Raw genomic sequence first — 20,710 nt, 5'->3', positions numbered from 1 at the left:
ACCTTCAGCACTGAATGCATGTAATGGCAATGATTCTAGCTGCTAGGGGATCTATAGTCGCTAGACGGGATCTATTTTTGCATGGGGGTTCTTTTGTTGCTGGGGAAGACTATTGTTGCTGGTGGGGATTCTGGCTCCAGGGAGATCTGTTGTTGCTACTGGGGGTCTATTGTTGCTGGGTTAGATCTATTGTTGCTGGGGGTGGGCATCTATTGTTCCTGGGTGCACAGGATCTATTCTGCAGCTTATCTTATTATTATTAGCAAACTACTTACAAATTACTTAGCAGCTTAAAAAAGATACTTGGTTTTCTCAAAAACGGGGAGGGTGGAACCAATTCAGAGGTGGTCAATGGGTGGAGACAAGGTGTGACCTAGAAGAATGAAGTTCCTGCACCTATTCTCTGAGAAAAAAAATTAATTATATAATATATATATTTATTTTATATATATATATATAATATATCCGTGTTCCAAATTATTATGCAAATTACATTTTTCTCATTTACCTAAATAATTGATGTAAATAACAGTCAGCATAATTCTCATGTTATCAACTATTAAAAGTACAATTCAAATTTTATTGAACAAACCTCCTAATGATAACAGTATTTTTTTAAACATAAAAAACTTACAATGCACTGTTCCAAATTATTACGCACAGTAAGTTTCAAAAAACTTTATAAGTTGTAAAGAACTGAAAATTTAACAACATTTTTACTTTTTAAACATTTTAACAGGCCACGTTACATTTTAACATAGGACCCCTTATTTGACAAGTTCACAAGTCTTGCATCCATTGAACTTGTGAGTTTTTGGACAGTTTCTGCTTGAATCTGTTTGCAAGATGTCAGAATAGCCTCCCAGAGCTGCTGTTTGGATGTAAACTGCCCCCCACCCTCATAGATCTTTTGCTTGAGGATGCTCCAAAGGTTCTCAATAGGATTGAGGTCAGGGGAGGATGGAGGCCACACCATGACTTTCTCTCCTTTTATCCCCATAACAGCCATTGATTCAGAGGTATTCTTTGCAGCATGAGATGGTGCATTGTCATGCATGAAGATTATTTTATTATGGAAAGCATAGTTCTTCCTTCTGTACCAGGGAAGAATGTGAACAGTCATAAATTCCACATACTTTGCAGAGGTCATCTTTACACCTTCGGGGGCTCTAAAGGGACCGACCAGCTCTGTTCCCATGATTCTGGCCCAAAACATGACTCCACCACCGCCTTGCTGACGTTGCAGCCTTGTTGGAACAGGGTGGCCGTCCATCAACCATCCACTACTCTATCCATCTGGACCATCCAGGGTTGCACGGCACTCATCAGTGAACAGGACTGTTTGAAAATTAGTCTTCATGTATTTTTCTGCCCAATGCAGCCGTTTTTGCTTGTGAGCATTGGTTATTGGTGGGCGACTAGAAGGTTTATGCACAGTTGCAAGACTCTGGAGGACTCTACACCTTGATGTCCGTGGGACTCCAGAGGCACCAGCAGCTTCAAATATCTGTTTGCTGCTATGTAATTGTATTTTAGCAGCTGCTCTCTTGATCCGATGCATGGATGTGGCAGAAATCTTCTTCAATGTGCCTTTATCTGCACGAACCCGTCTGTGCTCTGAATCAGCCACAAATCTCTTAATAGTGCGATGATCATGCTTAAGCTATTCGTGAAATATCTAATGTTTTCATACCTCGTCCAAGGCATTGAACTATTTCACTCTTTTCGGCAGCAGAGAGATCCTTTTTCTTCCCCATATTGCTTGAAAATGGTGCTCTGCTTAATAATGTGGAACACCCTCCTTTAGTAGTTTTTCCTTAAATTGGGCTCACTGGCCAATCTAATTATCACAGGTGTCCGTGATTGTTTTCAGTGATCAAAAGAGCCCTGACACACAATGCCATCCATGAGTTAAACTGAAAAACAAAATATTTCATCTTTGTGACACTTAAATAGGATTTGCATAATAATTTGGAACTGTGTGTGTGTGTGTATACTCACCGGCCACTTTATTAGGTACACCTTTCTAGTACCGGGTTGGACCCCCTTTTGCCTTCAGAACTGCCTTTAATTCTTTGTGGCACAGGTTCAACAAGGTGTTGGAAACATTCCTCAGATTTTGGTCCATATTGACATGAGTTCTGTTGCCTTTCTATCATTTCGAACCAGTCTGCTCATTCTCCTCTGACATCAACAAGGCATTTTCATTCACACAACTGTCACTTACTGGATATTTTCTCTTTTTTGGACCAATCTCTGTAAACCCTAGAAATGGTTGTATGTGAAAATCCCAGTAGATCAGTTTTTGAAATACTGAAATAATCAGGGTTGTAGCGAGCACACAAAATAAAATATAACGATAAATTGATGATAAAAATTAATAATTATAACCAGCTGCGAATGCACCAACTTAGGAACCCTAAACCTAGTGAAAACCAATCAATTAATAGTACAGCGCTTAAAATGAAAAAATTTGTATTTCTTGTATAGAAATAATATGTAATACAGTAATGAAGATATGAATCCAGGTGAATATAGCGCATCATCAGGCGCCAAATAAAACATGATAATAAAATAGTTTTATAATGAAGAAAAGTGTTCAGAAATAGTGCAGGCTTGACACGGTCAGGTCAGCAAATTAGTGCTTCACTCATATACATTCATATGTGACTTCCGTTAGGAATCCATGTGATTCAATCCGTGTAAAAATGTATAAATTATGCGCATTAAGCAGATATGACTCTGTAGGGAGCCCCTTTAGGTAAATCTGTCAGCCAGCCTGGAACAAGGATCCCTCCTCTGGACACAAGCCTCCTCTGCAGCCAATCTTCCTCTGGGGGTCTCTGTGATCTTAGCTCAGATCAGAGCTAATGATAAAAATTGCCTCATAGTGTAGTACTTAAAATCTTTAATTTATTGGTAAAAGATGATCATCCAGCATAGTTATCCATAAAAATTGCATCAACATGCAGAAAATGCCAAAATAAACAAATATTGCAGTAAAGCACATATGGCTGATCAGCCACTCTCCAAAATGGCTGCCGGACCTACGTGCAGCTCCAGTGGCGTGACGTCACGACGTTATGGCTCCTCCTTGACACGTTTTGTGCCAAGCACGTTATCAAAATAGGTGTGCCTTTATATATTTATTGAAATATATTGAATATGGCCAAAATTGTAGTATTTCAAATATACGTCAATATATTTGGGAAGAATATTTTTAACATATATTTCAAATATATTTTTCTTTCATATGGGTAGGTATGCTGTGTCCATGGGAGAACTTCTTTCTTTGGCTTCAGTAATGCCAAACTGTTGAAATGCCGCTTCAATTTAAGATTTCTGATATAACAGGAAGCTGCCTTCTTCTTTACACTATACAATAATTCCTGGGTAATATGTTACATCCCCAAGATCTTTAGTCTGAAAATGCTGGTTACTGAAGTCAACTTTATAACTTCCTCGTCCTTTTTGTGAGCAACAATCAAGCCGTCTACATAGTAAAATACACATATATTCATAATCTACACATTTTGAGTATAAACATGGGTCAGCTTTGCTGCATATGACTCCTTTGTCTAGCAAGACTTTGTTTATTTTTAAATTCCATGCTTGAGCTGATTGCTTGAGTTTGTAAAGTGATTTCTGCAACTTGCACACAAGATACTCTTCTCCTTTTTATACGTACCCTTCTGGTAGTGTCATAAACTTTTCCTTTTTGATATCACCATTAAGAAAGCCTGTTGTGATATTATGGTACTTCACAACCATTTTCCGAGAAGACACCACTGTTAACAATGTTCTGAAAGTATTTTGTTTTGCAACTGGAGCAAAAGTAGCATCATAATTCTCACCAAATTTTCGTGTGTACCTTTTTGACACTATCTGTGTTTTGTACCTACAGACTTTGCCTTCAGAGTTGCATTTGGCCTTAGTAACCGATTTGCAGCTGATTGCATAGTTACCATGAGGTAGCTCTGAAAGTGTACTTATCTACAGTTCACTAAGGGTTTGCATCAGCAGCTCTGATCCACTTTTGTTTTTCATGAGTTGGAAGTCTTTGCATCTCATCTCCTGAATTTGGCTCAGATTTTAATGCTACACGAGCAACATAGGACAGACGGTTGGCTGGGATGCCTTTATTGCTGCTGATGAATTTCCTGATTGAAGCCTCTTATGGCATAATTTGTTCTTTTACAGTATTTGGATTGTTTGCATTCATTTCTATTTTTGTGTCACTTTGTTGCTTATCTTCATGTGACACTGATTTAGCATTTCCATCAGTTTGAAGCGTTTGAGTTAGTTCATGAAATTTTGAACACACTGAAGTTTCATAGACAGTTACGCTTCTACTGATGGTTATCTTGTTTGTGTCTTGGTGTAGAATTATATGTTCCTGTTGCTATTCACCATACCCCACAAGTACACCTTCCTTTGCGCAGGCATCCCATTCTGTACATTTTTCTTTTGGGATGTGCACATAGGCGTTGCTTCCACAAATTTCTATAGGATTCAAATTTGCAGCCTTTCCATTCCACAGTTCATATGGAATGCTCCTGGTAGTTGATTTTGGAGACAGCATGCAGTCATAATTGCTTCCCCCCAGTATGTGGATGGCAATCTGCATCAAACAGCATAGTTCTTCCACTCTCATATTCTTTCTTCCACTCTCACATTCATTCCTTCTGCATCCCTATTTTGTTTTGGATTGCATGGTACAGTAGCTTGAAATATTATGCCATGCTTTCTGAGAATCACCTGTGTATCAACTGCATATTCAGTTAAATTGTCTGTGGGCAATACACTCGGCATTTTGCCAAATTTGTTGCTTACCTAAGCCAAATACTGTTCAAGTTTCTCTAGTATTTTACTTTTGTTGTGTAATAGATATAGTGTAGTATACCTGGAGTAATCATCTACAAAAATGAGAAAATACCTCTTCTTTCTGGGAGCCAATTTTTTCCATTGGACCACAAAAATCTGAATAAATTAAGTGCAGAAGGGTTTTTTTTAGATTTGCTGTTACTTTGCTTTGGGTTTTCTTGTCATTTGTTCTTTTATACTGCTGGTGCATTTATATTTGCATAGTCATTCAGTTAATTTCTTAATTATGTCAGGACTTCTGTGCCCAAGTCATCTGTGCCATCTGTGAATGCAGTTTGAATGTTTTCTCCCTTTGGCAGTATTAACCAACACACTGCAGTTCAGCTGATACAGTTCATCTGCAATTTTAGCCTTTGCAAGTAAGTTATCCTCTTTTGTGATGACACAACTGTCACCTTGTAAGTTCATTACATTGCCTTGTTTTGTGAGCTTCTTCACCGCCAAATTAGTTTCAAGAGCAGGGACATACAGGACATTTTTTACAGGTATCTTTTTGGCAACAGTAGAGAATCGGACAGTAAAGAAAACCAAATCCTATTCCTTCTGATTCCATAATTTGTTCATTGGCTGTGGTGATTTTTTTTTTTCTGTTTTACTCTGGTCAAGGTGAATATTGACATTTCTGTCATTTGTCATGTGATTTTTAGATTGAAAAACATATTCATTATCTGACGTAAAATCAGTTTCTTCCTTCACACTTTTGGCCTTTTGCAGTTTAATTTGTTTTTGCATTCTAGCTTTCCAGATTCTGCAATCTGCTTTTAAATAGCCGTGTTTCTTGCACACAAAGAATTCACATGTTCCTTGTTGCATGTTACAGTTTTTATTCCTATTTTTCATCTTTAAAGCAGACTCTGCGATAGAAGCACTGTCACTATTAATGCTTTCTGTTTTAAGCTTATATTCATCCATAACATATTCCAATGTCATTTAATCACCTGGATGTGCATCAAGAGCTGTGACAAGCATTTCATAACTTTTTGGTAAACCACTAAGTAATAGTGCTGTAATATGAAAATGTTAAATTTCTTCTTATACTTCTCAGGCGTTCGACCATTTCCAAGGTGTGCCTTATGTAATCCTGCATATCCTGGCCTTTTGATCGTCTTCTATGCTAAGAGTTTTCTGGAGTTTCTATTCATCTGAAGGATTCTCTGGCCTGAATTAATTTATACATTTCCACATACCTTCTCTTATTAGCATAATTTCATCCTGAATTTCCAAGACTGGTAGTTCTGGTTTGTCAGATTTGCAAATGAAAGGTTTGCTTCAGCTGTGTTACTGGCCATTTTCTTTTATTCTGCTGCAGTCCTCTTTCTGTTGCTGTATCTCGTATTTACATGCTGTAGCAGGATGTGACTGGGATTCCTATGCTTCTGGGCCAATAACCTGTTAGAAATTCTGTACATAGCCTTACAGAACAGACAGTGAACAGTCCACATGTGCTTTTCTGCTTCACTGCAACAAGGAAACAGGAAACTTTATACAGAGAACATATAGTGTTTACCATAGATGCAGCTGTACATTTTTAAATCACTGCTGTCTATTGGTTGAAGAAGATATCGCTACTGAATACTGATGTAGTTGTTGCACAAAATACAGGAACATGGTATCCAACAGCCTGCTACAATGATCTGTCATCTGATGTGTTTGGTAAGCACAGCTGATGACAGACTGGGCTGCAGCGCGATCTGTAGCGCATGTGACTGGCAGTGCTCCCACTCCACCATCTTTTTATCTATAGGCCAGGTGGGAGGTGGTTAAATTTAATCAGCAAAATATTAGAACCTACAATATTCTTTTACTTACCGTATTTTCCGGCGTATAAGACGACATTTTGACCCTTGAAAATCTTCTCAAAAGTCGGGGGTCGTCTTATACGCCGGTACACATCAGGGGGCACTTTTTAGGGGGCGGCGTGGTGCTGCCGCCGTCCCCCCCTTCCGACGGAAGGGACACCAAGTACAGAGGTGGGCAGAGGGCTGCAGTCTCTTACCTGGCTCCCACGACGATCCATCCAGGAAGCGCTGCTCCTTCAGTCACTCCGGCCACTCCCTCACTCCTGCCGCTCGCCTCCGCCTCCTCACCGGTGATTGGCCGCCAGAACTGTAGCTCAGGAAAGGCACACAGGCGGCCAATCACGGGCGAGGAGGTGGAGCCAAGCGGACCCGCGAAAATCGAGTGAGGGTGTGTGTGCAGCGCAGAGGTGCTGCTGCAACCACATATGCTGGCTGCAGCAGCACCATACTAGAACAGGAGTCAGCAAGTGTCATTGGTGTCAGTGGGAGGAATAGTGCCCCATCATTGGTGTCAGTGATACTAATGATGGGGCATTATTCCTCCCACTGACACCAATGATGGGGCACTATTCCTTCCACTGACACCAACGATGGGGCACTATTCCTCCCCCCACTGACACCAACGATGGGGCACTATTCCTCCCCCCACTGACACCAACGATGGGGCACTATTACTCCCACTGACACCAATGATGGGGCGCTATTCCTCCCACTGACACCAATGATGGGGCGCTATTCCTCCCACTGACACCAATGATGGGGCGCTATTCCTTCCACTGACACCAATGATGGGGTGCTATTCCTCCCACTGACACCAATGATGGGGCACAATTCTTTACACTGATACCAATGATGGGGTGCTATTCCTCCCACTGACACCAATAATGGGGCACGATTCGTTGCTCTGACACCAATGATGGGGCACGATTCCTCCCACTGACAGCAATGATGGGGCGCTATTCCTCCCACGGACACCAATGATGGGGTGCTATTCCTGCCACTGACACCAATGATGGGGCACGATTCGTTGCTCTGACACCAGTGATGGGGCACTATTCCTCCCACTGACACCAGTGATGGGGCACTATTCCTCCCATTGACACCAATGATGGTGCCCCATCATTAGTGTCAGTGTGTGAGGAATAGTGTCCCATCATTAGTGTCAGTGGGAGGAATAGTGCCCCATCATTGGTGTCAGAGTGAGGAAGTGTGCCCCATCATTGGAATACCATACCATATTGAAATCAAATCTGATGTTTTTTCATTTTTATTTGGTGTGCGTTGGAAGAGGGGTAGTCTTATATGGCGAGTATAGCCCAAACCCTATATTTTAACAGGAAAATTAGGGGGTCGTCTTATACGCCCAGTCGTCTTATACGCCGGTAAATACGGAAATGATCCAAATAACAATAACACAAGAGTAAAATAACTCCTTATATTTCAGTATTGAAGGTGTGGACCCCTGCAGATCCAAACATGACCGATTAGTAGGTGTCTCAAATGCTGGTAGGTAACTTGTATTGTAATAATATAAAACAGATGACATTGGCGGCAAGACTTATTCAATGTACAATGCAGACTATAAATTAATCATCAGCAGACATCTTCACATGACAGACCACTGAGGCCATTCACATCAGCAGTGGGATTTAAGCAATGCCTTTTGTACACATTTTATCCTTGTTATCCTTGTTATATTCTTGTTATCTGTGTTATATATATATATACTGTATATATAGTACATTATAGGCAATTTACCTTCATACAGGAGGAGGCCAGTTTACACGTGTTTTATTTAATACTTGGCCAAGGTAATTTTAAATTTTATTTACATTTATTATTTGAAACATTAACCCCTTCCTGAAGCCACCTCCCGGCCCCTTAAGAGGATCTAAATACTAGGAGGCGTGCATTCGAATCATGTGACTGCTGTGATTGGCAGTCGCAGCGGTCACATGGCCAGAAAGCTCCTGGTCGTAAGTATGCAACGAGAGGATTCTGGTACATATTTGTTACTGCCTGCGCGCTCCCAGCACAGTAAAGTGTTTCTATAGGGCCGCATATATTTGGCCGCTAGGAGTTAAAGCCCACCTGCCAAGAGGCTGCATATATATGTACAGTCAGTAGGAAGAGTTTAGAGAATATTGTGGGATTTAATATTTGGCAGTTTCAATTTAATTACACCTTCCCTCTTTTCCTTACCAGGTTAGTGGTGTTGAGCCCACAACTTTTTATCTTTTGTTTTTTCTAATTAATAAGGTACCAATGTCCTTTATGATTTTGTAATTAGTAATCATGCTTTGCCATGGAAAGGAGAGGACAGGCACAGGAAGGGATGGGATGCCACAGTGGAGTAACTAAGTGTAATGGGACACCATAGCAAAAGGAACCCCTGCTTCTCTACTCTTCATATCAACTGCAAAACCTCTAGCACAGCGGTCTCCAAACTGCTGTCTACAGGCTGAATGTGGCTCTTTGGTTGTCTTTATCTGTCCCTTGAGGCATTATTCCTCCTAGTGATATGAAGCATTAATCCTCCCATTGATATGCAGCACTATTTTTCCCTACTGACACCAACAATGAAGCACCATTCCTTCCACTGACAGCAAAGATGGAGAATTCCTTCCATTGACCACCAAGCTTGGAGCATTGCTTACTCACCATTGGGGCCTTTTCTACTCCCATTGGCCACATTCCTGGCCCAGAAAATCTAGCGGACAGTAAACTGACCCTTGCTCTAGGTTGGTTGGATAAGGATGTTATTTAACCGCCTCCTGCCCGTCATATAAGGAAATGATGGACAGGCGGCGGTTCTCTCGTTCTGGGAGGACGTCATATGAAGTCCTCCCACTCTAACTGCTTGTGTGGGGCATGCAGCGCGGTGATTGGTGGTGCGCTGTGTCCCTGAAAAGATTTGATGTTGGCTCTGTCACGTGATCAGTTATGTTCAATCACAGCTGATCGCATGTAAATAAGGAAATGCTGGTTATCGGCATTCCCCTCCTTATGAACTGCCACGCTGACAGCTCGTGAGGAGAGCCAGTAAATGACATTCCTCAGAGGGGACATCTACACTGATCATCAGGGCACAGATGATCAGTGTAGCCCCATCAGTGCCACCTGTCAGTACCCATCAATGCCACCTGTCAGTGGCCATCAGTGCACATCAATGCCACATTTCAGTGCCTACCAGTGCACATCAATGCCACATATCAGTGCCCATCTTAGTTGCCTTTCAGTGCCACCTATCAGTGCCGCCTATGAGTCCTGCCAATCAGTGCCGCCTATTAGTGCCAGTCAGTGCTGCCCATCAATGCTCCCTAGCAGTGCCATATATGTGAGTACTGCCTTTCAGTGGCCATCAGTGATGTCTGTCAATGCCCACCAGTGATGCCTGTCAATGCACATCAGTGCCACCTACCAGTGCTTCCTCATCAGTGCCGCCTATCAGTGCCCATCACTGCAGCCTCATCAGCGCACATCAATGAAGGAGAAAAATTACTCATTTACAAAATTTTATAACAAACTAAGGAAAAACTTTTTTTTCCAAAATTTTCAGTTCTTTGCTGGTTTGTTTAGCAAAAAATAAGAAATTAAACAGTGGTGCTTAAATACCACCAAAATAAAGCTCTATCTGTCAAAAAATTGAAAACATTTCATATGAGTACAGTGTTGCATGACTGCGTAATTGCCATTCAAAGTGTGACAGCGCTGAAAGCTGAAAATTGGCCTGGGCAGGAAGGGGTAGAAGTGCCTGGTAGACAAGTAGTTCAACAAGCCTGTTTTGGTGAGAGCAACACTGCTATTTACCTCATTTAGCTGTGTTTGATATGCCATTGGGTCTGTGCTGAACCAGTTTTACCAATATCTACAGTTACCATTAAGCATTGTGAAGTGCACGGGAATTCTTTACATATAAACTACCATTTGATGTTTTGTGTATTGTGAGAAGATTTATTATTTATTTATTTATTTTAGGTATTTCTATACTGCAGACAATTTCCACAGTGCTTTACATACTGTACATTTTCAACAGTTTTTGCCCTTAGGAGCTTAAAATTTACGGTACCTATCATATATGCAAAACTCACATACTAGGGCCAGTTTAAACTGGAACAAATTAACCTACCAGCTTGTCTGTGAGAGGAAACTTGCACAAACACAGGGGGAGCATGCAGACTCCATGCAGATAGTGACCTCGCCAGGATCCCAACTAGGGGCTCTAGTGCTGCAGTACATGGAGGAAACTCACACAAGCACAGGAGAACATGCAAACAAGCACACAACAAAAATTGTGAATTAAGTATATATTAAACAACCTAAACATACATGTCCAACTTCCTAAAAACACCTGATCTTTGTGAAGAACAAATACATATTTAATACATACTCTACTATATATACAATTCTAAGGTTAAAGGAATTACATTGTCTTTTTGACTCTGTTAAGCAATATTTAGTTGGTTGTATTCTGCTGTGCCTTTATTTGTAACTCCTATATGTAATCGTAGTCACTGCATGCTCTTTTATCCAACTTCATACAGAAGCTTTATAAAAAAAGGAATGAATATCTTTTAGCGATATGCCTTTATTTACATATGTAGCGCTACCCCCCGCAGGAGCTGCTGGTTATGTCGGAGCTTCTGTTCTTACCTTGACCCTGGTGAAGATCTCAGCACCACTGACACCTTGGGTATACATTTAAAAAGGGTTTATATTAGTGAGTTCTGCTAATACTTTCTGGTCACCCTGCATTGTATCTGTAGAAGCAGGACTTCATTCCTAGGAGGGGGGCCCCCTTTAAGCTCATGTTGGCTCCTGGGCAGCTTGTGGCAATGATCCAATGAATGATGGCTTCTGCGACAGCGGATCAGCTTTTTGCGGCAGCGATCAGCTAGCGTGTTTCTGTTCTTGGTCCCTGGAGACTCCAGCAGTAGGCCTCTAGACGGAACTTGACCACAACAATCTGTGACTCTAGCTTAGTCCTGCTGATCTTCCCACTCTCTTGAATTGACAGGCCATGGTTTAAATGCAGTGCAAAATCTCTACAGTAACTGTCTCCTCAGCTCTATCTCTCTCTGCAACAGGAACCACCTCTGTTCACACACCCGCGGCTATCTCCCAACTGCACTGCACTTTCCCAGGCTTTTCTATTTATCTGGCCCCTCCTGCCTCCAGGCTGAGTCTTGTAGTTTCCTCTGTCTGTAGTTTAAATGGCACCTCCTGTAGCTTGCTTTAGCCTGCTTTTCACTTTTTACACCTGTAGGCAGATGCAGTCTGCTTCCTCTAGTATAGGTGACTCTTGACCAGAGCAGTATCAGAGCCTGGAGAGGAAGTCAGGAGAAACTTGGTTTCTATGTAGTTTCCAGGTTGCTGGAGGCAGTGTTCTGGCTGGCTTTGCTGCATCCAGGTCACCTCTGGCGGCCATGTTTGGGTCAGCAAATTTTTTATAAGTCCCTGTCCCCAAGTTTTGTTGCACATTTTGTCAAATGGCTAGAGTAGGGAAAGAGCACCCACCTGTCAGGGAAAGTGATAGCGGTAGGGAAAGGTTCCAGATGAGTAGGGACAGGCTAGGGACTCACAGTCCTGTACTGTAGCCTCTCCTTTGGGTCTGGACTGGCTAGGCCACATTCCGCCATCTGAGGACAGACACTGTCGGTGTATCTTTACCTGCTGCCTCTCTGCCTTGAACTGAGTGTTACCCTAAGCAGGGGGTGTTTGTAGTTGGCATTCTCTGTATTACAAGTTCTGAGTTTATCTGCAATTGGGCTCTGTGTCTTTACTGCTGCCGCACCCCGCTGCACCTACCCACATGCCTACTAGAGATTAGAGCAGAATGTTTGTAACAGGTGTAGTTTGTGCAAACCTCAGTAACTCAAGCTGAAATTTACACATATAAGATATGAATCACTTTGAGGAGTCATTCCTTTATGAGACCTCTATAGCCTAGTACACACTAATAGTTTGTTTTCATTCAGTACAGTGGGCTGAACGAAAAAAACTGACAGCTCAGGAGTAGTACAGCGATCTCCCCTGCTGTGCTTTTGTGTTCTGACAGGGGGACACCCTCCTCCCGCCAGAACACTCCGGTCAGCGCTCTCAGCCATTGGCTGAGAATGCTGATCGGAAGCTGATTGGCAGACCTTTTTTTGATCATGCCCCTTCGACAGAAGATGGCAGAATGGCTGACTTTTGTCAAACCGGCTGCCCTACACTATTGAACTGACAGATGCCACCCGATATGCGGCCTGTGTGTACTAGGCTTTAGTCCAAAGTTTCATTTGGTCATGGACAACTGCTTCTACTACTCTGCCGTTTCTGTAGAGACACAGAGAACCCTTTGTAAGGATATTTTCACACTTGTAATCCTGTTGCTGGCCAAAAGACCCTGTGACAGGATCACTAAAATATGCAGAAAGAACATTCACCTTCTTTGCATTTGTCACTCCCTTAATAGACTCAGGAGCAAAGCTTCATTGCTCACTTTCAAAAACACTTCAGTGTAGTGTTTAAGTAGCAAGACAGTGACACATACAAGTCGGTAAGTGTTTAACCACCCTATTATGTCATCCAGAGTGATCCAGACACCAATGTCTTCTCACCAGTGGCATGTTCCCAAGTGTGACATTAACCTGAGGCATTATATGTATTTCGAAAACCAAAATTATAAACATAGTAAAAGTAAAAAAAAAATAGTTGCAAACCACATAAAAAAAAGAAAAATGACCATCAGTTTCATTTTAAGGCAAACTGAAGTGCAGTAGACGTTACCAAAAAAGAGACTACCATTTACTGCTGGTGTGTGACTTCCCCAGGCACCTTGACCTGCTCGTACATTGTGGTGCACATGCATACTGGCACTCCACCTGAAGTGCACAGCAGCGCGATCCTGTGATTATGGTGATCACATGATAACATGTAAGCAAAACTGTCATGAATGGCTTCCATTCATGACATCTTGCTTTATATTGTGATACTGTGAATAGCCCACAGCTATCACATGGTACGTGAGCCAATCACAGCACCCTGTACCATGTAAATAGCTGTAGGTAATCACAGCATCACAATAGTAAGCAAGCTGTCATGAATGAAACCCTTCAAGAAAGTTAAAACGATTGAGCTACTCTGATGACAGCATTTAAAAAAAAAAAATTGTAAAAAAGAAAACAAATAGTAAAAAAAAATTAAAAAATGTTAAAGAAAATATGAATAAAATATATATTTTTTTCTTTTGGCATCTACGGCACATGACTGCTTTTTTTTTTTATGATTGGTTGCCAAAGCAAACAGGTGGGATCCTACTGAAGATTTGTAGATAACAATATTGTTTCTTGCATTTGTTTCTTCAAGAATTTAAAGTAGTTTTTTTTGTTGGTAATGTATATACTTCATGTGTCATATATATTCTATAATTTTCTCTAACAGGCTTGGCACTGACAATAACTACAACTCCGAATCCAGAGGGTAAACACAGCACAGACACAATGCACTAATATATCTTCCCTAATACTTGTAACGCCATCAGTACACAGCTATCCAGAAGAGAACATAACTGTCTCAACAGTTCGAAGCAGGTGCCTATTAGGTATCCGAGTCATTACAGAGGTGATAAACAACGTAGAGCTGAAAAGTCTGGTTATAAATAAAACCTCTGTTGTCAATATTGAGACGAAGACCATCACCCCAAGTAAAATCTACATAAAAACGACAAATTCCATCTCACCTGCTACAATACGGGTTCTCATTGGAAGTGGGGTATCTGAAAAATTAAATGAGACAAGCCCTGTCGTCACTACTACTGAAACTACAGCTCCGAACCCAGGAAGTAACCCCTACTGCAATAAGGCAGCCCAAACCAACACCACCACCGAGACCTCGGAAATTGCTGGAGACACCTGCTCCAAAGTCACCTCTGCTTCCTCCTCCACCACCATTACCACAACTGAAGAGGTCCTTGTGCTGGGTCCAGATGGATCTTCCCAGAGCTGCACTTACTACTAACTCTGTGTGCCAAAATGAATCTTATTGCTACTTATAACACAAGCAGATAAGGCTATAGCAGGTTATTATTTTATTCTCTACTAGCAGGAATGCTAACTGAAATTCCTAAATACAATATTTACATGCATTCATTAATTGCACTATTAACACTAATCACTGTACTAAACATGTTATTTCCATAGATGTCTTGGTACTTATTGCATGACTACATTGGATTAAACTCATGCAGTTAACATGGTGAGTTTATTGCTGAATATATGAAAAAGTATAAAAAACATACAGCAGAAAGCATTTTGGATTCATATTTGAATGTGTAATGAAATGTCTGCCATTGACACCTATTGTTTTCAAGATGAAATGTTTATTTTCCTTTGTGTTTTTATTCTGTGTTAATTCTCCTACTGGGAACAAATAAAGGGTCACTCTTGCATAACAGGTGCACTTGTTCTTTGAAAGAGCTAAATGTGTTTTCTGACCTCAACTGTTAAACTGTAAAAAAGGGGGCTTAAGTGTATTTCCACTTTTGCAACCAAATTGAGATAAAACCGACTTTAGATTTGTTAAAATCTGTTAATTTAATCTAAAATTTGTTAAAATTCTGTTTCTCCTACTTTATGTCATAAAACATATCAAAGAAATATTCCAGGACGGTACAAACACCCCAAAATAAACCTAAATTTTCTTTTCATGCTTCCCAAATCTACTTCTTCCTTCTTTACTTTCCCATTTTGGAATGAATGTGATGTCTACATTAACCCCTTCCCCTTCTCCTCCCTCTGTGTATGACTTGTACAACAATGATGCCCTGTATCTAGTGTACTATGTCCGCAGTCTCTGGTCATCTTCTGTACTGTGTCCGCAGTCTCTGGTCATCTCCTGTACTGTGTCCGCAGTCTCTGGTCATCTCCTGTACTGTGTCCGCAGTCTCTGGTCATCTCCTGTACTGTGTCCGCAGTCTCTGGTCATCTCCTGTACTGTGTCCGCAGTCTCTGGTCATCTCCTGTACTGTGTCCGCAGTCTCTGGTCATCTCCTGTACTGTGTCCGCAGTCTCTGGTCATCTCCTGTACTGTGTCCGCAGTCTCTGGTCATCTCCTGTACTGTGTCCGCAGTCTCTGGTCATCTCCTGTACTGTGTCCGCAGTCTCTGGTCATCTCCTGTACTGTGTCCGCAGTCTCTGGTCATCTCCTGTACTGTGTCCGCAGTCTCTGGTCATCTCCTGTACTGTGTCCGCAGTCTCTGGTCATCTCCTGTACTGTGTCCGCAGTCTCTGGTCATCTCCTGTACTGTGTCCGCAGTCTCTGGTCATCTCCTGTACTGTGTCCGCAGTCTCTGGTCATCTCCTGTACTGTGTCCGCAGTCTCTGGTCATCTCCTGTACTGTGTCCGCAGTCTCTGGTCATCTCCTGTACTGTGTCCGCAGTGTCTGGTCATCTCCTGTACTGTGTCCGCAGTCTCTGGTCATCTCCTGTACTATGTCCGTAGTCTCTGGTCATCTCCTGTACTATGTCCGCAGTCTCTGGTCATCTCTTGTACTGTGTCCGCAGTCTCTGGTCATCTCCTGTACTATGTCCGCAGTCTCTGGTCATCTCCTGTACTATGTCTGTAGTCTCTGTTCATCTCCTGTACTGTGTCCGCAGTCTCTGGTCATCTCCTGTACTGTGTCTGCAGTCTCTGGTCATCTCCTGTACTGTGTCCGCAGTCTCTGGTCATCTCCTGTACTGTGTCTGCAGTCTCTGGTCATCTCCTGTACTGTGTCCGCAGTCTCTGGTCATCTCCTGTACTGTGTCCGCAGTCTCTGGTCATTTCCTGTACTATGTCTGCAGTCGATTGACTCAGAATATTTTTTTTCATGTTTTTCTCCTCTAAAACCTAGGTGCGTCTTATGGAGTGAAAAATACAGTAACTATGTTCACTATGCAAAAAAGTCACTATCTATCAGATAAATATGATAGTATATGATGCACAAATATTTTTGGGTCAGCTAACCAGTTTGTTCAGAATTTTCAGAGAATCTATGCAGTTTTCTTCACGTGATTGTTTCTAAAAAATGAGTGATCCGTGATTGGAGACTTAAATCATTTTTGAGGAATGTGTGCATTTGTTGTTACCATAAAGTAGTAGAAAAGGCAGAACAATTTGTACCATAATGCATTCCCTGCATTATGGTAAGAAATGTCCCAGTAGTTGTGTCGCCCCCTTACCCCAATATACTTACCTGAGTTCTATCTCAATCCAGCGCTTCACCTATCTGCAGCAGCTCTGGTCTCTGTTTCTCCCCTCAGAGAACACAGAAGCAGTAATGGGGGCCATAGTGCTATATCAAATTAAAATAGGCACCAAACCAGGTAGTAAAGGCAAACTTAAAATATTGTCACCCAGTATGGTTGGTAACTAGGTAAGCATAAAATGGATTAACAATGGTAACAACACAATTTAACATATGAAATGACAATTAACAAATGAAATGACAATAACAGTAAGGACTAGGCATAAGATGGCATTTGGTGTCCAGATCAGCATAAGCAGTAACAAGGCCACCTCAAGTGCAGAAGTGAACAATACTGTAGTAACATTTATCTATCGAGTGCTGGAACTATACTGCTTATGCACTTTCCAAAAGAAAAGGAGGATGGTAGTGTAGGGGGTCAGCGGAACAGTAAGTATAAGAATAATTATTACAGGACGGGTAGTCCTCTGAGATGTTCTTCTACTGGCTATCATTTGGGCCCTTTAAGAGCATTGGTGACTTAACAACAGTCCCAGTTAAACTGCATACAGTATAGGTACAGTATTGGTATAGTATGGTCTCAGCACATGTGCAAGGTAGATGTGGTTCAGATGTGGTAAAGGTTTGGTATAATGCAGTATAGGGTTGGTATAGATGCAGTCTAGGTTTGGAAAAAGTGCATTATGGGCATGGTATAGATTGGGTACACTTAGTGCCTGCTCTCAGTGGCTCAGTCCCTGCTAGCCCTATCAGCAATGGCCTCTCACTGTAGAAGTGGGACACCCTTGGCCTCTCCCTAAAAGCCTCCGGTGATCAAAGTGGGAAGCAGAGGTTGAATGGACACTTCATTGGAATTCATTCATGCAGTAGCAGTGCAGGTTTTGTGATGTGGGCGGTGCTGTGCTGCCCCCAGTTTTCCTCCCTCCTAGTCTTAGGCGCTGATCTCTTCTGGTATGGTTTTCATTCAGGGGCGGACTGACAACTCATGGGGCCCCCGGGCAATAGGGGATCATGGGGCCCCTGTGTCCTTGCCCAAACTCAAAAAAGCCTATAAAAAAGGTACCAGGGGCATATCATGGGGCCCCCTACTGACCCTGGGCCCTCGGGCAGTGCCAGAGTTTCCAAATGGTCAGTCCGCCCCGTTTCCATTGCCTCATATCAAGCACCTTTGCCTATATAGCCGTGTTTGAAGATGCCAAACGGTTCTTTATTTTAATTCTTTTATTTTAATATGATTGCAACATGTTCACTCTGTCAATGTCAACCTTTTTAATGATCTAAGTGATCAAATAAACACAATATCGCATTTAATTTTTGTAGCAATACATTACTCCACGTAGGATTTAATTAACCACTTTCCAGGCGGCTCTGCACTAGTCAACTGCCATTTTTATTTCCCACTGGCAGGCAGATATCCAGACAGAGGTACTCTCCCTCTAATTCCCTCAGTGCCAATCATCTCTCCACTCCTCCTACTGCACAGTGACTAATGGGATCTGTAGTGGAAGGAGTCTATTAGTTCCATTATTCTGTATGGCTGCCTTTTCAAACTACAACTCCCATGATTCTCAGCTCTATGCATAGAAGTCTATGGGCTTGCTTTGTGTCAGCTCTCTCTCTCTGTTCACTGGAGGAGAATGGTGCAGTATAACATCAGTATCTCAGTAGGAGAAGAGAAGAAAATAAAGGCAATGAGGTTGACTTACTAAAATTGGAGAGAGCAAAATTTGGTGCAGCTCTGCATAGAAACCAATCAGCTTCCAGTTTTTTTTTTTTGTCAAAGCTTAATTGAACAAGCTGAAGTTAGAAGCTTACTGGCTGCTGTGCGTAGCTGCACCATATTTTGCACTCTCCAGTTTTAGTAAATCAACCCCAATATCTTCTCCATATTGCTGTGGCTCAGCACCTGGCTACTTTTGCAAAGTTTTATAACAGAAACCAAGATTTTTTTTTTTAAATGTTTGGATTTTTTTCTTTATATAGGAAAAAAAATTAAGAAATCCAGTGATGATTAAATATCACCAAAAGTCCTACAGGTCTCAAAAGAATGATATAAAATGTGTTTGGGTACAGTGTTGCATGACTGAGTAATTATCATTCAAAGTGTGACAGCACTGAAATCTGAAAAATGGCCTGGGCTGAGAGAGGGTGAAACAGGCTAGTGCTGAATTGGTTGAATCATAAGTGTAATCAACAACTTCCAAAATCAGTCTACCAAAGTTTACACTGTGGTTGTCCCGGGACAACCATATACCTTTCAGATTTCACCAGGCACTCTTCAGTGAGTTCTCCTGTCCAGGTGAAACTGCTTAGTTAGGAATAGCACCTCTCAGCTGTGCTATAGCTGAGACCTTGATGAGCATTAGTAGACTCCAGCAGAACTGCCTCAAAGGGGCAGAATCCCCGGAGCCTGAAAGCTTCTCCAGCAGGACCAGAACAGCGACTATGCAAGACCCCATATTATTTATGTTCTCCCCAGCCACCTACTGGGTCCACCTTTCCAGATCCTGGCTGATGCACAGTAAATATTCAAGTTGCCCTTTTGCATCTGTCAGCCCTCTATGTTCTGAAAGATTCCAGAATGAAGCAATCAAACCTGCAGCCTGTGAAATCTAGAACAGCCCAACGGAATCAGTTTATCCAATGATTAGAGGAGCCAAAAGAATTACATTTATCTATCATCATAGCAGTTTACCTAGGGGGGCACTAAAAAAGCAAAGGTTTGGTTTGACTATAAAAATCGATGTATTCAGGAATTATTCCAGGGATTAAAAATTTACTGTTAACTGTGGTTCACTCAATGTACTTTACCAAGGAACACTAGAAGTCTGGTTTGACAAAATACACTGAAGTTTTAGTCCCAAAATTTGGATTTCTTTTCTCAAGCACAGTAGAAAAAAATCTAGAAAAAACATGGGGATGTTTCCAAAAATACAGTGCAGATTTTTTTTTTATTTTTATGCTTATCCAATATAGTTACCACTTGCAAACTGCAGGTGATTATCAGGATTTCCAGAAGTAGGCAGCACAGTGGCTTGCAGCACTGGGGGTCCTCTGTTAGGAGACTAGCTGCAGGGAGTTATCTACAGTATGTTCTCTCTGTGCTCCAAAGACTCGTTGGTACGTTAATTAGTTTGACACTAGTATGCGTATACATACGAGATTGGGACCATAGTTTATAAGCACCTTAAGGACAGGGAGTGATGTGAATGAGCAATATGTCTAAAATGATAAAGGAATTGAAATATATTGTATATTAACCACTTCAATACCGGACACTTTTACCCCCTTCTTGCCCAGGCCAATTTTTAGCTTTTATTGCTGTCACATTTTGAATGACAATTGCACAGTCATGCAACACTGTACCCATGAAAACTTTTTATCATTTTTTTCAAACAAATAGAGCTTTCTTTTGGTGGTATTTAATCACTACTGAGATTTTTTTTTTTCTAAATAAACAAAAAACCTGAAACTTTTTTAAAAATGTCCTTTTTTCTTTGTTTTTCCTAAAAAGATTTGCAAATAAATAACATTTCTTCATAAATGTAGGTCAAAATGTATTCTACTACATTTCTTTGGTGAAAATACCCCAAATTAGTGTATATTATTTAGTCTGTAGGAAGGTTATAGAGTCCACAAACCATGGTATATATATCTATGTCTGGTGTATATATATACCCGGAAACGCCAGCATAGTACAAATACCCCCAAAATTACCCATTTTTGGAAAATAGACAGTCCAAGGTATTTAGTAAGAGGCATGGTGAGTTTTTTGCAGATTGTAATTTTTTGTTTAAAT

General features: G+C 41.4%; 1 protein-coding gene across 1 annotated transcript in view; it reads left to right on the top strand.

Moving 5' to 3' along the window:
• LOC149434883 (uncharacterized) overlaps nt 1–15,117 on the top strand; it is a 66,899-nt gene extending 51,782 nt beyond the window's left edge. Inside the window, exon 2 of the mRNA XM_089663264.1 lies at nt 14,145–15,117. Coding sequence (XP_089519390.1) covers nt 14,145–14,684 — 540 coding nt within the window. The 3' untranslated portion in view covers nt 14,685–15,117. The remainder of the gene's footprint in view (nt 1–14,144) is intronic.
• Nucleotides 15,118–20,710: the final 5,593 nt, after the last annotated feature.

This window comes from Staurois parvus, unplaced genomic scaffold (genome assembly GCF_062004578.1).
Source record: "Staurois parvus isolate SC_StPar_1 unplaced genomic scaffold, SC_StPar_1.0 ptg001643l, whole genome shotgun sequence".
NCBI classification, from domain to species: Eukaryota; Metazoa; Chordata; class Amphibia; order Anura; family Ranidae; genus Staurois; species Staurois parvus.
This window is presented reverse-complemented; position numbering and strand designations above follow the sequence as displayed.